The sequence below is a fragment of the Hippoglossus stenolepis genome, chromosome 15 (genome assembly GCF_022539355.2).
Source record: "Hippoglossus stenolepis isolate QCI-W04-F060 chromosome 15, HSTE1.2, whole genome shotgun sequence".
Lineage (NCBI taxonomy): Eukaryota > Metazoa > Chordata > Actinopteri > Pleuronectiformes > Pleuronectidae > Hippoglossus > Hippoglossus stenolepis.
In genome coordinates, this window is record NC_061497.1 from 7,771,403 (window position 1) to 7,787,421 (window position 16,019).

The 16,019-nt window shown below is 41.4% G+C and overlaps 1 protein-coding gene across 1 annotated transcript; it reads right to left on the reverse strand.

Moving 5' to 3' along the window:
* Nucleotides 1–821: 821 nt before the first annotated feature.
* Nucleotides 822–10,133, reverse strand: LOC118121776. The gene is made up of 4 exons (XM_035177888.2): nucleotides 9,611–10,133; nucleotides 4,939–8,232; nucleotides 3,930–4,004; nucleotides 822–1,580 (listed from the first exon to the last, which is right to left on the reverse strand). Exons 2-4 carry the CDS (start codon nucleotides 8,160–8,162, stop codon nucleotides 1,361–1,363), a joined length of 3,519 nt encoding a protein of 1,172 aa, XP_035033779.2. The 5' UTR covers nucleotides 8,163–8,232; nucleotides 9,611–10,133; the 3' UTR covers nucleotides 822–1,360.
* Nucleotides 10,134–16,019: the final 5,886 nt, after the last annotated feature.

Consider the following 16,019-nt stretch of genomic DNA (forward strand, 5'->3'; position numbering starts at 1 on the left):
GCAGTTGGGCAGCTGAAATAATTAGAATTTTGGTCATTAGCTGAACATTGCAACTGTGCGTGCGTTATAATTTCCAGTCGACAGTTGTTAAATGCATCTTAGTGGCAGAGCTGTGTTCCCCCCATGAGGCTAGAAGGCTGTTAAAGTTATTTCCCTCTAGTGCCATTGTTAAAAGAATTTCATTTTCACTCGGTATTATTTCTTCTTAGAGGTGTTTTTAATTAAAGCTTTTCTGAGTTAAAGTCTGCTCAAAGCGTAATGTCACAGTCTGTGCTTGACTTACCGTTACTTATGCTTGACTGTTCATACAGTCATTACTCAAACCGTGAGCTTTTATCCTAAGTTTTTCTGCATCTCCCTTAACATTGATAATTTATGAAAGCTTCAGTGAAACCGTCCAAGGTTTGTGGATGCTCCGGTTTGCTTTGTATGTCCCTGTGTGTGTGTGTGTGTGTAGAGAGTGAGTGTGTGTGTGTGTGTGTGTGTGTGTGTGTGTGAGAGTGAGTGTGTGTCTGTGTGTGTGTGTGTGTGTCAGTTCACATAAACGCTGTGATTGCGACTCATGCTTCATTGCAGCCATTCGTCACATCATTGTTTTACTTAGAAACCCTTTGTGAAGTTGATATTGTTCGGGGATTTGGAGACCATCGACACAATTGGCCAAAGCATAATGAGCGTTTCTCTACTTCCTGCACCCTGATGACCAGTTTGCAGCCATGAAACATGCACAAAAGCCCTTTTTTCTTAGCTGAAAATTGTGTTTATTTCATTCATAAACGGATAAAGCTCTGTTTAACATTCACAGTTTAAACAAAGTTCTGGATAGACAAACAGATTTACAGACAAATCAACTGTCAGTAAATTCAGATGCATTTAATAAATCATCTCAAAAACTTGATTCATCTCGCACATTTATTCTGAGGAGAAGCAGGTTAGGGGACAGATGAAGGAGAAATGTCTTCTTGGGGAAACTTGTAGTGCATCAATCATAACAGTCTTAAGAGAACAGGTTCTCATTCGGAAATTTAAATTAAATCTGAGGCCGTGGTGAGTGATTAATTTTCCAGCAGGCAAGTTGAGGACAAATGAACCTTAAATTTTCCAAAAGTGATGTATAGAAATCCTTTGGGGTGATGGTGAAGGTCACAAAGAGAAGGGGCACGTTTGAGTACAAAATCCTGCTTATAAGCATTGACAGTGTGCAGGGGAGTGGAACTCCACCGGGCAAGAACCTAATTCAGAGTAATCCCATTCTGTGAGGAGGAGGCGAATCACGAAAGTCCACTGCAGAGGCTTCTGCTGGTCACTTGGGAACACAGGCTAATGGCTGTCAAACAGCACCAGGCTGTTGTGAAGAGATCTACACCTGCTGGATTTTCCTGGGCAGCCATTTGAAGAGAGTCTTGCACAGCTTTTTGCTTTTCACTCTTGATTTTGTTAAGCTCTTAATGATGACTTTTCTGAGCAGGCCGAAGTTCAAATGCGGGGACAGATGCATGGAGAAAGCGTTATTCCCCCCCGCCGAGCGATTCAGAACCTCCGCGAAGCGTCTCTCCTGCTGCCTGAAGTCGTACTCCACACTGGACACAACAGACATGCAACTCAAAATTACTAAAACCACCCAAATAACGTAAGAAATAGAAACAGTTATCAAAAGCTGCTTTCAGACATGAACTAGACTCCAGATAATCTCCTCAAATCTGAAGGAGCTGTAGGTGAGAACGCAAATGTCAAAATCAGTTGCTGCGGACGTTTTCCGGAGTTTCTCCTGCCAACCCCCTTGGAAATACCTCTGGATTATGTCTGAGACCATGTGAGAATACAGCAGATGATTATCTGGAGGATTCACTCCGAGGAAGGGCGAGCATTGATGACATTTCTAACACACGACGGACACAAACGTGAGGTTCGAGACCTTTTGGTGATATGCACCGACGCTGATATTAATATGCTGTAAACAAAAACACGTGATCAGCGGTATTTATACATCCCTCCTACATGCTTTGCAACCCATCATCTAAAGGCTGAGATCTCTGTGTTGTTGTGAACCAGAGAACCTCCTTCTCGACACGTGAAAGGCAAACTCCAGAGTTGGGTCAGACCCCGTTGTGCGAACATTCCGCAGAGTTCATGTCTGAAAACAGCTAAATTCAGCTCTTGCCAAAGAATGCAAATGAGTTCTTCCTTGTGTGAGGTCTGCATTTCACCAGCTCATTTCTCTTAACAGCAGAGGGCTGTTTTGATATATCCCACACATCACTGTAAACTGTGTCGCTACACTTCCCTTTGCTTTGTGCGGTACCACTCAAACTGTGGGAAGCTCTGTGCTAGTCAGATTTCCAAGCGGTTGATTGGTTTGGGCAGGAAGACATTCCCCCAGCAGGGTATCCTTTTTCTCTGAAGGTACATACACATCTTTTATTCCCGGGGGGGCTCTTATCATCCACTTGGCCTTTAGGGATCAGATGCCAACCCACACACACACACCAGTCAGCAAATCGACTTACGTAACATCTTTTTGTCATGCAAAAGCGGTTTTGAAAGTAAGTGGATCAAGGGGGGAATGTTCTGAGTATTTCAAGATAAACACCATTTTAGGATTTCCTTTGTGGAGCATGAGCCTCCCCCTCCAAAAAAGAAAAAAGATGATGAGAAGACTTTTAGATTTCCTGGCCTCCTTTAGCCTCCTTTCTTTACAGAGTATTGTTGAGATTTTTATATGTCTGTCGCCTCCAACTGATGCAACACTTCATCTAATTGGTGCAAACCTAGACCAAAGGCAGCATAAGAGGACTCTTACATGCTACGCTTTAACACACTACATCTTTGAAAACCTAAAGTTTTTTCTCAGACCACCATCGGAAAACGTGTCTATATCATCCATTTTTCTTTTATTTGTATTCTCAAAAGGTGGATTTTAAGTGACGTCTTCTTTAAAATTGCTTCAGGATGTGCAAATATCGAAATGCTTAATCTTTCATTTGAAGATACTACTGAGCTCTTTCAGCTCGCTCCAACTGCTAAAATATTTGACATGAAATCAAAACCGCCATGTAAGCAAACATACGCTGAATCCATTATACAGGCTGCGTAGGCAGGAACTATTCCTTTTTGCTTGCCTGAATTTTAGAAAAGTCCTCCGTAATCTCCATAAATCTGTCGTGTGAAAGGATTGAGTCACATGCAGTTAAGTGCTTCAATTTGACAGCTGTTCCAAAAGATTTATGGCGTGCTCAGAGAGCAAAATGTAATCTCCCTATGTATTCTGAGCAAGAAACAAATGAGCAGCGCACAGCTTTTCATTTGGTGAGCTGCCCAAACTGTAAGTCATTCATTTTCTGTGAAGTGAAGTGAGCAGGACGGTGAGAAACTGCTTGCCAACTGGAATTGCAAGTTGGCCTAACCTTGTTGTGTTTTTCTGAAACTGTAACTCAAATGTTGAATTTGTCCTTGAGCACACTGACTTGACTCCGCAGCTGCACATGTCACCATGTTTAATAGGAAAAGTAATGAAGAAACAAGTGAGAAGAAACAGTAAAAGTCTAAACAGATTTTTCTGACTTTATTCAAATTGATTTTACGGTACATTTCTTTTTGTCCGAGTTAAGCGAAGAGCCACCCAGTAGCAATTATAAAATGTCTATCAAGTTTGAGCCTGAAAAATTAATTTCTTTCTAATATTTTATTAATCTCCTCTCATGGGAACGTTTCTCAATCCAAACTAATTTTCAACTTTATCAAACGGAGCCTCCCTATAATCAACACCATGTAATAGCTCAAGGTGATAACACACGATGTATTCATGGAATTTATATTCTGTAGCCATAGTTTTGTTTTTGGGGCAAGAGTTGAATTCCGGAGCTCCTCTGATCACTTACAGTTCAATGCAGTGCTTAAAGACAAGACCCTGGATGTCACTGTTATCTCACCTGTAGATTATACAAGCAGTTTTCTGGCAGGTCGAGCAGTTCTGCAGGTCCTTTCCAGTTTTGAAGCATCGCCGACTGAAATGAACAAAAGTAAACTGATGTGTGCAATGTAATAAACATCCAAAACACTCATTGCTCCAGATCCACTGTTTGATATTCTCCCCGCTCATCATCTCTGTCTGCTAATCATTCAGACTGTCGCTGATGGCAGTGATGAGCTGTATAACAAGCATTATGTCGCTTATTAGGAGTTGGTTATTCTGAAACATGACCGCAGAGGCAGTCACAACTTATTAGCGCATTACTCCGGATGAGGATGACTGACGGAGGCACATTGCCAGCAGGCCGTTTTAATTCCTGTTATTTGTCCCAGAAGAGTTACACAGCTAAATAAATCTCTCCGAGACGTGCCCTGCTGAAATGCCCAAGTAGGTTTCTGTCACACTGAGGTGCACGTCCACAAAACCTGTTTGCAAACTTGCAATGTTACAGATTTGCATCATCACGCCACGAACCCTGAATTAAAGCATAAATATGGACCGAAAAAAACTTTATAATGTCTTCACGGTGTGGTGGCCTTTCAATAGTATCTGTTTTGTCTTATATCATAGTTTATGTAATGGATTTGTCTCATGAAGTTTACCCACATTGGTTGAACCAGTGTGGACGGTAGTTCAGTGTCTTTAGAAAGTGAATAAAATCACAGACAATTTGCTGCATCTAAATGAAATAAAAAATAAACCATCAATTACATCTCCTGCAAATTTAGTTTCGTTCATTTTCAACTACTTTTCAATCACCAGATGCAGCACAGTTGAGGTGCACAGCTTGGCTATAAGATTTGCCTCCATGATTTGTCACTTCAAGTTAATGTGGGTGTTAATATGGGGGGAAAAAATCTCCTCGCTAAGGTCTAAATGTCAAACTGGTCCTCACAATGTACAGCATAACCTGCGGACACACACACACACACACACACACAAAGACACACACCAACGCCTGCTCTTACCCGCTGGTGGGTGTGTGGCATGTTTCGAGGTCGTGGATAATGTTAAGCAGAGTAGTGATCCTGTCCTTGTTGGCTGCCAGGCTGGCCTCCACCGTCTCCAGCTTCTGCTGTAGGGCTGCTGATTTGCAGCACTGTGGGGAGCTGGGCAGCAACATGGCTGCATCAGCCGGGTGGGAGTGAGCCAGGCTGGAGTCCACCGGGCAGGGCCGGGGGGGAGCAGGGCTCGAGTTCGAATCCGCTCTGGCGATTGCCTCTGCCTCGCGGGACTGGGGCCGGGGCTGGGATACCAAGTGCATTTTTGACGACTGCAAAATGAAATTACAACCAGGGCCTGTGTGTGCACAAAGATCTTCCTCGATTTTCAATGTGGCTGGTGCAGTGACGGGAAGACCTGCATGAGCTTGCAGAAGAGAGGATGTATCTGTATGAGAGTCTTGATGGACAGGAGATGAGGGGTTGGGGTCAACTTGTCCTCTAGTGTTTGCCGTTGATGAGCTATGGAAGTTAGTTTGTGCTGTGACAGAAGTGGAATGTGTCTGTTTATCTGCATGGGATTTAAGCTTTATATTTGCATGCCTGGGTGATACACCCAAGGTAAAATGTTCTGCGTTTGAATCTGTCTCCTGGGCTCTTTTCACTGGTGGGACAGGAGCACAGTATCCCTCATGCTCTGTTTTTGTGTATCCTTGCGCAACCCTTTGCTGTTCTGTGTTTATGCAGCCCTGCAGACAAATGCTGCTTGACTTAATTAAGGAAATGTGATTCTGAAGCTTAGTGACCTGTGATAGATTTGAATTTTCCTGGCGTTTTGACTCATGCGACACAAATTCGTTGCTTAGATTACCACCGAATTTGTTCTTATCAGTTTGTGATTCAGCGTCGGGATTCATTATTGATTCAGAATTGTGGGCGCTCGCACCACTGTCTCTGTTATGGCTTTTTGACACATTCGGTGGCCTAGATAATATAAGCAGAGTTGTTTTGGACTTGTGTTCCTGATTGGAAACGCAGCAGAAAGCAGAGTTTTCATTGGCTGGAGTTGCATGACCGGGTTTATTTTTGCGTGACGCTTCGTTACGATAAAGTTCTTCTTGTTTTCTGTCTGCTGGCTGAAGCATAGTTGTGCTTGATACACAGACGTTTCTTTGTCTTTCTGTCAATGTCGGTGATGAGGAGCTGGCTGTAGACGGTACATTTTTCATGCTGCCTGAGTAGTTCTTGAGGGCAATACTTTTAAATACAGTCTTGTGATGTGTAGATGGGGAACCGGGACTTGAAGGAAACCGGGGTCTTGAACGTGGGGGTCCAGTTGCACTTGCTGCAGTGTTAACTGACGCTGTAGGTTCATGAATTGCAGGCTCAGAATTTGAGGACATTGGTTGAATCGGGTGAAATTGTCTCGCCTCAGATTTAGCGTCACGCTTAATGGTTGTATGTCTAGTTTGATCTGAAGCAGGGTTATGATACAAAGTGCTCTGGGGTGTATGAGCCAAATGGGGACGTGCAGGTGGGCTAACGTTAACCTTTGACGATGGACTTTCTTGTGGTTTCTGAGATGGATTGCGTGAAGTAGATGGCGGACTTGCAGCCCTATGTCGTACACTTGCGTCTCCTTTATCAACATTGTCTGTTGCCTCGCTTGCTTTAGATAGGGTCGGACATTTTGGAGACATTTGCGGGCTATCAGTTGTGTTTGTTGCCGCGTTCACTCGAGTCGTGTGCATTGATTGCAGCAGTTTAATTTCATCCTCAGCATTAGCAGCTTTAGTAGGTGCGATTTTTGAGGACATCAGTGCCGTGTTAAAGGTCGTGGTTGTCGTGTGAGTGTCGGAGGTGTTTCCAGGTCCCACGGCTGTAGTGTATGAATGGGGAGCTGGCAACAGAGTCTTTTTAGGTGTAGCATGCACAGATACACACACACTTTGAGGCACATTCCGTTGTATAAAGTTGTGTTGCGGCATCTTGACGAGCTTAGGATAAGTGTGTGAATGCGGGTCGTTGGGTCTGGTGGCCGTGGCCATCTGTGGAGTCAGCATGAGACTCGTCGGTCGGGGGATTTTACCGTCCTGTGTAGGTTTTGCAGAGGATTTTAAACTTGCGTCATCTTTTCTTATTTCTACACTTGCTTTTGTGATGGTTTTAGCTTGTAGGATGGTTGTGGGTTGGGTTAGGGTAAGGGATTTTGTATCAGCAGCAGCATGTGCACATGACAAAGGGACCAGATTGCCTCTAGAGTGCACCGGACATGCCGGATGTGGTGTTTTTCTATACCTCAGTTCTTCGTTAAGATATAATATTTGTGGATGGACTCTGTCTGTACTGTTGTCAGGGGTTTGATGCTGGGTTGCCTTGAGGTCTGTGTCTCCCTCAGTATGGGGCATCTGGAAAAGCGCGGTAGTTGAAAGCGTGGTGAGGGCTGACTTTAATGGGCAATCGTCAGCAGCAGGGCTTTTCTCCCCCAAAGTGGCAGCCCCTGCGGTTACAGTCTGTCTCCCACCGCAAAGGATGCATATTTTGCGTGGCATCCCAAAATGTTGGGCAGCAGAAAACAGTGCCATCCTCCCAGACTGCTCTGCATTATGACTTTGCACTCTGTTTTGGTCCCTTCCATGAGAGGTGGCACTGTTTACTGGCTCCGCCTCATCGCTATCCGCGCTGATTCCACCGATCGCCTCTGAATCCACCACGCTGCCATTGATGTAGCGGGCGGCAGATTTGAGTTTAGGCCTGACACTGGTTGCATTCCCTGCCAAGTGCGGGTTCGTCTTGATTGCCCTGGCGTAGCAATAAGTCCCACAACTGTTCCTCTGACTGCAGGCCACATCCTTAGAGGCCTCACCTCCAAGTGCTTTGAAAGTCACTTCCTTTTTCGTCTTGGATTCCCCACATTTCTGTTTTAAAATAGCCCTTTTCTCCTTGTAACTCTTTGTTAGCAGTATTATCTCCTTGTACTCCGTTTCGCTGGTAATACAGCTGTTGGATGTTGGAGTAATTCTATCTGATGCCGTGGAGAGCGTATCAGTTAGCAATACACTGTGCTGGGTAGGTGGTCTGCTTTTCCCCGGGGACGTCTGAACACCAATGCTGGAATGAAGTCCCCACGCTTGCAGCAGGGCCCCTCCAGTTCTGTCTCCTCCCGTTGTCTTCAAACCACGCACTCCAACCAGAGCGGGGACACCTAAAACTGGAACCGGAGTCGTCAGGTCAGCCGCTCGCCTCCCCATCCCTTGTCGGACTGACTCAAAAGTGGGATAATTTGAGGGAGCGACAGAGTTTCCACACCATTACATCCCTCTAGAAGTAAGAGAGGAACAAGTTTACAGTGAGAGGCATTTTGAGACGGTGCTGTGAAGGGAATGCATGAGTAAGCAGGACAAATTGAAACAATGCACAGGCCTACAATTGAGACATGGCTCTGCTTCAAATAATACACAATAAAAAGATAACTAGGGTTGTCAAAAATTGTTTGACGAATTTCGATCGGGCTGAGGAAATTACACTCTCACTTTCAAAGTTCTGATGTGACGGGGTAAGAAATGGGACTGGCGGTGTGTTGGTGCTGATGATAAGAGGAGGCTGTGGCTGCGAGAACAAGTTAGATGTGTTATTAGCATTTCAAACAAACTTCACAGATCTCGTCTCGATGTCTGACAGCACACGGAATAATTTATTTGTGGAGTAAAATTCAACACTTGGCTCCTGTGGTGAACTCTCTCTCTCTTGTCTCATTGTGATGTCTGTCATGCTGTAGCCACCAGCCTCCACTCAGCTGTCCTCCACTTTCAGCTCGCCTTGGAAAGAGGCCATAATGTATACACTGATGCTACAGTAGAGGGTTCATACGGCTTCGTGGGCATTTAACTGGAACACAGAGGGCGTCAGTGTGTGTGTGTGTGTGTGTGTGTGTGTGTGTGTGTGTGTGTGTGTGTGTGTGTGTGTGTGTGTGTGTGTGTGTGTGTGTGTGTGTGTGTGTGTGTGTGTGTGCACCACCCATGATTTCACATGTGCCCCTTGTGTGTGTGTGCAGGAGGTCATTTTAATGATTTACGTGACACCATCTCAGCATCTGACAACAGTGCGATAATGTGCGCATGTCTGGCATTTCATTACTGTCCAGCAAAATATCCAGTGTGAAAGTGAGTGCGTGTTTGTGTGTTTATCCGTGTGTGTGTGTGTGTGTGTGTGTGTGTGTGTGTGTGTGTGTGTGTGTGTGTGTGTGTGTGTGTGTGTGTGTGTGTGTGTGTGTGTGTGTGTGCTTTGATTTATGACAGAAATGTCCAGCAAAGCAAACACATTCTGACAAGGCTTCCTTCTCCTCATCCCCCCCCCTCCCAACAGCCTTCATAAGGGGATGTCAAACTTGCAAAAAAAAGAACATTTAGTCATCTAGGGACACATTTTTGTCTTGTTTCATGTACCATGTATATTATCATGAGCTCATGAAAGTGACCTATGTCTGTTGTCACTGTCTAACGCTAAGTGACAACTGTCCTGCTGTGTTAATTCACCATTAAATCCCACTGCTAGATAAATGAATAAACTCGTTCCCGCAACATCACACAGGAATGATCAGGACTATGAAAAATTCAAAAGGAGCATTTTTTTTGTCTTCAGCAGAATCAATGTCTTGTGTGTGTGTGTTTGTGTTTGTGTTTCTATTCAGCAGACATACCTGAGTGTTTATTGGATCCTGCTGCAAGCTGTCTTGTTTACGCGAGTCCAAATGTCAGAAGCTAGTTTTCCGCTCTCTGTTTTCGTGTCCCCCCTGGTCCTCGAGGTTTGGAGTGACAGTTCATACTGTAAAAATCCCTTGTCGGTATTCAGTCCAAACTCAGAGGAGTCTGCAGGCAGCTCGTCCTGCAAAGCAGTGCTGCTAAATGAGCCCTCCTGTTTTTTTTCTAATGCTCAGATTCTGAACTAATCTGCCTCGCATTGATCAGGCATTAAAACCAAAGCGGTGTCCTCACTGTATCCCCCCCTTCTCTTCTTTTGTTTTGGTCCGGCTGCTCCCATGCTCTCTCCATAACCACAACACAGCAGTGTGCTACTGTGTGCCGCTCTCCAACACACTCTGTCCTACTATGTCCTGCCTTTTTACCTCCTCTCTCTCTCTCTTTCCCCCTCTCTCTCTTTCTCTCTCCCTCTCTCTTATTTCAGCCCCTATCCTCCTACCCAGAATTCATGCATCCTGATCTACAGCTGGGTGGAGAAAGAGAGAAAGAGAGAGAGAGAGAGAGAGAGAGAAAGAGAGAGAGGAAGTGACTTGCATCAGTGGTGTAGGGACTGTGTGTAAATTATCATGCAAGTTAAAAAGCAGGAAAATGGATTGACAGCTGTGAATGTATACAACACTGCAGTCTGATGGGACAATAGAATAATTTAAGAAAATGAAGGGAAAATAATTTTACCAGAACTATATTTCCACGGGAAAACCCCAATTTTATATGCTGAATTTTAAAACCTGCTTAATTCAGGTATCTGAAGACTCTCACTGATATTACGAAGAATTCCTTTCATATCTAGGTTGTTCTTTACTGGCAGTGGTTCAGTTGTTGAGGTTAACATGTAAATGGACTGAATTTGATCAGTTGTCAAACAAACACCTTTTTTTTGTTTCCAGTTTGTCTGTTTGTTTGTTTGTTTGTTTGTTAGTTAGAAGATTATGAAAAAACGACAGGACGCATTACCATGAAACCTGGTGGAAGGATGTGGTCAGGGAAGAACCCATTAAAATTTGATGCGTATCAAGATGAGGGGGCGGATCAAGGAGTAACTTTATCATTGCGAGATTTGATATTTCTCGACATCGTCGTTCATTTCAAAGGGAATAATTCATGGATCTTGATGAAAAAAATCAAGATATTTATGACTGTTTTGGTGCAGATCCAAATAAAAATCAGATACTAGTGAATTTAAATGTTCTTTCATAAGAGGACTGTTAGGGCCCTGGTGGAGGTATGCTCTCTCTGATTGATTCTAATGTTGGACTGTAGAATAATAAACATTCATTTATTATTAATTCACTGTTACTGTCCATTTATTTCTCCATCCTGACTGCTGTCTTGCCTTTGGGTTTATGGTCTGAGGTTGATTTGTTTTTGTGTGAAATATTATCAGACCGTAAGGGACACAACTGTTATGTTTCTCTGACAAGACTCACACACCTATGGATGTAACCAAGTACATTGACTCAAGTACCGCGCAATGTTGCTCTGTTTGTATTTTACTTGAGGATCCCATCCTATTTACACCTTTACTCAGTCATATATTGCACCGTCCCATTTATTTGAGTCAGTTATGTTGAGGATTCATATTCGTGAAAGAGAATACAATCAACGGATTAGTTATGTTATTTTAATACTTTGAGATAAGCTGGTTCCAGAGGAAATTAATGAGTTACCCAGCAATATATAAAGTAATTAAAATCAGCAGCAATCAATCTACACATTAATGCATCACTGTTATTATTTTCCAATAACACAATACACATTATTCTGAAATAGACTACTGTGCAAAATGAATGCTTGCAGTATTGGTACTACTTAAATTAATTTAGTAAATTTTATAAAATGTTGTTGCTATTTTCACTTAAGTAAATAAGATCTGAGTACTTTGTCCATCACTGGAAAATAAAACAAACATCATAAATAATAGAAAACTTTTGTATGCTGGGTTAAAATAAATCGACAAATAGATAAGAACATGCAATTGATGAAAAGGGCAAAATGAATTTGAATAAAACAAATGCATTGGGCTTCACCTGTTGTATAATTCAAATATGATACCTTTTAACATTTTACTCCTAAAACAAAGTATGCATAGCTAATAGAAATTCTCTTAACGCAGTAACTCCATCCAATATAAATTGCCTGCAGTGCATGGGGAATTCAATCTTCCATTTTGAACCTCTCTGTGTGTATGTGTGTACATGTGAAGAGGCCTGTCAGTAATGACAGCACTGAGTGAAGCTAAAGTCCGGTCAAACTGCTCCGCTGGGAGTTCTGTCACATTGAATTCATGTTCTGCTGCAGCAAAGAGTCGGGGAGTCTCTTTGAGAAGTTTTGTGGAAGCAACAATCAGGACAAATTATAACACTGTCACTGGAAACTGCTTTTTAACTCTAAAAAAAGTGGATAGTAAATTTGATTTACTTATTTTGATGTCACACATTAAGCTATTCAATTTACTGAACCAGACTTACCTGTGTGCCTCAGATTAAAGAACATCGATTCCTTTTAGTTGACGAATGGTGTTGCTGACATGGATTTAGAGGCTGTCCCTCAATTCTATAGGCTCTGATGCTTCTTTAGAGGGGTCAACTGTTTAAGGTCACCCATCGATTGCCGAGATAATGTCCTCTGCGGATACAGTAATTGTTGCGTGAGAGCTCAGCTGCCATTTTGCTATTCTCTACGCTTTTTACTCCAGTTTCTTTGGCAAACAGTTGTATTTTGATGGAATCAATATGAATATTGACATATGAGTGAAAATAAACGAGTTTTATAGTGAGAAATCTCAAATGGCACCGTTTGTGCCAAAACGGCCATTTGGAAATTACGCCTGTACATATCTCTACTGAGACCTCTCTAACTTTGCTCTGCTTCACTTTATTAGAATACAACTTGGCACAGCTAATGTTCAGATGCTGTGCTATGGATTACAAGAGGGTTTGGGCTACACCTGCACTAGGGGCTTCAAGTTATTCATGCTACAATTTAATTGAAATTTTAAGGCAGACCTGAGTCAAATTTAATCTGACCCACTAACATTTATAATGATGCTAAAACATCTGCAGAAATCTCACAATGCATACCTTTATATAGATACAAAGATTATTCATATAGACCCTGTATTTGCAGAGATATACACTTTTAATTTTGGGCATGTCATTTTTCAAGCAGGGGCCTGGGCAAATTAATCATTATCATTATTTAAATCAGTAACTCTCAGTAAATGACAACAGGAACAAATGTTAATAGCATTTCCACACCGTTTATTATAGGGGGAGATCTTTTTTAAAGTGGCATTTGACAGTAGTTATCAGTAATGAATGAAATGAACTGTTCTTGTATTGAAACAGGTTCCCGCTGTGTTCAGGAGATTGCACTGATATTCCATCACTGCAGCTCTGGGGAACTCGACGCTGACTTTGTGAGTGTCAAAATTCTTCCATCACCTGAAGGTGATTGCACAATATTGTATCAGAGAAAATGTGCTGTGATGCCTTAATAACTTGGCAAAACCGTTTTACTGTCACTGTAAAGAAAAAGAAAAAAACTCTGTGTGGTTTGCATTTACTCGTTTTAATAGCTGGTATGAAAGCGTATAAATATTAGATTTCAGTTTCTTTCACTTAGTTATTACTTTTAACGTTTTTTTTCCCCCTGCCCACAGGCGATGATGCACATTAGCACCAGCACAAGCTTTGTCTGTTCTTCCTGTGGTCCACCACTAATACAATCACACACACACACACACACACACACACACACACACACACACACACACAGTAAGACTCAACCACCATAAGCATCCTCTCATTGAATTAACAATAAAGTGGAAGAGAAACACATTGTCATCCTTTAATGGTCATTAAGTCAAAAACTAAATTATTTATCAATTGTAGTTCTTAAAGAATTCATTATAAACTAGATTGTTCTTAATTCAATATAAATAAATAATAATTATAAGCAACAATTTCCCATCAGTCTAATGAAGGGGATTTACACCTCCACCACTTATACATTTAATTTCCTATACCAAGGAATTTCCACTCATACACTCATAATTTAGCTATTGTTCCTTACATATTTGGAGATTATTTCATTTATTCAAAATGAGTCATGACTTCAGCTTGTTTGAAACTAAAAACACCAGATTAATGGTTCATTAAAGGATAATACGAGGAGAGGAACCACCATGTTCACTACAGGAACAATAGATTCTCAACAGCATAAGCTTATGCTCCACGTTGAAACAGCTGAAAAACTGATAACATTTAGTTCCCAAATATAGTTATATTTTATCGTGCCAGATCATAAAGGTTAATTGTAGTAAATGGCATAATGACTGTATGTAATGTAAGTAGAGAGTTGGCATGAAGGAATCCACCGAAAATAGCCTAGTACATTTGCAGGGAAAACACATTAATAGTTCAGTTTATATAATATTGTGAGTTTAAAATTAAGTTAATGTTTGCAGTGGGGCTGAAGCAGGTTTAAAACATTTAGTCAAATTTAAAATATTGAATGTAAAAACTAAGTCTCTTGGGTTCAAAGCTGCATTTATGAACATGACCACCGAGGGGCAGATGGACATCAGACACAGCTTTTTAAATGTGATTCCAGTTTGGAGTTTGACACAAGAGACAATTGGGAATAACAAATAGTGGATTACATCATCCTCATATAAAAAACTTAAAGAGAATAAACTGTGTTTGTTCTGTTTTAACTATTTAGCCCCCAGATGTGTTGTATTATTAAATAATTAAGTAAGAGAAAGAAAGAAATGTAACAGCACTGCAGTTTTTACCATTTCCTCCTGATATAAGGCGTTTGTGTAGAGTGTGTGATAAATACTTTATCATCTGTTTATTGTTACACACGGTCCCATGTCTGCACATTATCTGTGGACCATGTCAGTATTGACTGTTTAGTAAAATACAAGTTTTGTCACAGGGGTAAGTTCTCTGACAAACAAGCAAGATAAACTGCTCCTTCAAATTGTTGTACAATAAGTGAATACTAATTGTTCTGTCTATGAATAATGTGGGTCAGCTGCCAGTTTTAGCTTTGACCAGTAGGTGGCGGTATCACTGGAGAGATCACTGACCTAGGGAGGAGTAAGGGAGGTGGATTTCTCCAGGCCGCAGACAGATGGAGCCCTTGTTGCAGACATCAACAGATCCCTGCTTCTTAGACAACATTAAAAAACCAGAACTCCGTGTTCCAGTGGAGGAAACGATTAAGTTCCAACACCCTGTGAGTGTGTTTGAATCCCTGCTGAATACAAATCTGCTGACTCTGACTCTTTCTTTCTCTCCGCAGTCATGAGGTCAGTTACACGGCTGAAGATCCACTTCCTTAAATTTGACCATCTGTTTTCCATCCACTTAAAAATACTATGGCAACAGTTGTGTTGACACTAGACATTACATTCTAACATCCTCTTATGTGGTCAAGTTCATAAATATGTATACATATATCTTTTTTTAAACACATATTCTAATTTATATCTGATATCTATATTGGAGTATGAATGCCATATTAAAGAAAAAAAAATATATTCTAAGTCACATTATTATAGGAATAAAATCCTATTGTAATTCATGGAAAAATCGTAATTTTACAAGAATAAAGTTGTGATTATATTGATGAAAATAATACAAGTCAAACTCAACAATAAGAAATGTAAATGATAATAAATAATAAAAGTCATTATCAAGGAAAATTTAATATTTCTTGGGGAATTAGCAGCAAGGAGAACTCGTGCTCACTAGAGTTCTGGATGTAGCCAGTGATAACCCCACAGCCGACCTCTAACATTACCTCCTCCACAAAAGAGGCAATTTCCTCCATGTCTGTGTGGTTCTTTCTTCAGAATAGACACAATCTTTCAAAGTCCTGATACTTGTGATAATTTGGTGCTGATGTGATTAAGTATTATTTTATTTGCAAAACTTATCCTAAAGTCTAATTAAACAAAAAGCTCCACATTCTTCATTTTAATGCAGGAGATAGACTGATCCTCGGGTGTCCCCCTCTGAAATGACACATATAGCCTAAAATAATGACTTTATACTTTATTGTCAAAATCTCCTCCAAAAACTGTTGTTTTTTATGAATCAGCCTTAAAAACATTCTCCCTTTTCTCTCAAGCTTGACAAAAGAAATCAGCTTGAAAAAAAGTTCCCTCTCTGAAGCATGGCCCAAGTTTTTCATGATGGTTTTGTACATGGAGTACACCACTCGTGTCCTCGTAGATGTGACAATAGAACTATCTCATTCTCAATTCCTCACTTATTATTGCCCCAGAATTCGATATCACCTTAACTCTGCAATGAAATCCACTCCCCACACGGC

What these genes read in the sequence shown, in the direction of transcription:
- LOC118121776 (XM_035177888.2), bottom strand. Translation starts at nt 8,162, where the DNA reads ATGGGGAGGCGAGCGGCTGACCTGACGACTCCGGTTCCAGTTTTAGGT. An exon ending in TGCCACACACCCACCAGCGG is followed by an intron (nt 4,005 to 4,938) that starts GTAAGAGCAGGC and finishes TGTTCATTTCAG; the next exon opens with TCGGCGATGCTTCAAAACTG. An exon ending in ACTGCTTGTATAATCTACAG is followed by an intron (nt 1,581 to 3,929) that starts GTGAGATAACAG and finishes TGTTGTGTCCAG; the next exon opens with TGTGGAGTACGACTTCAGGC.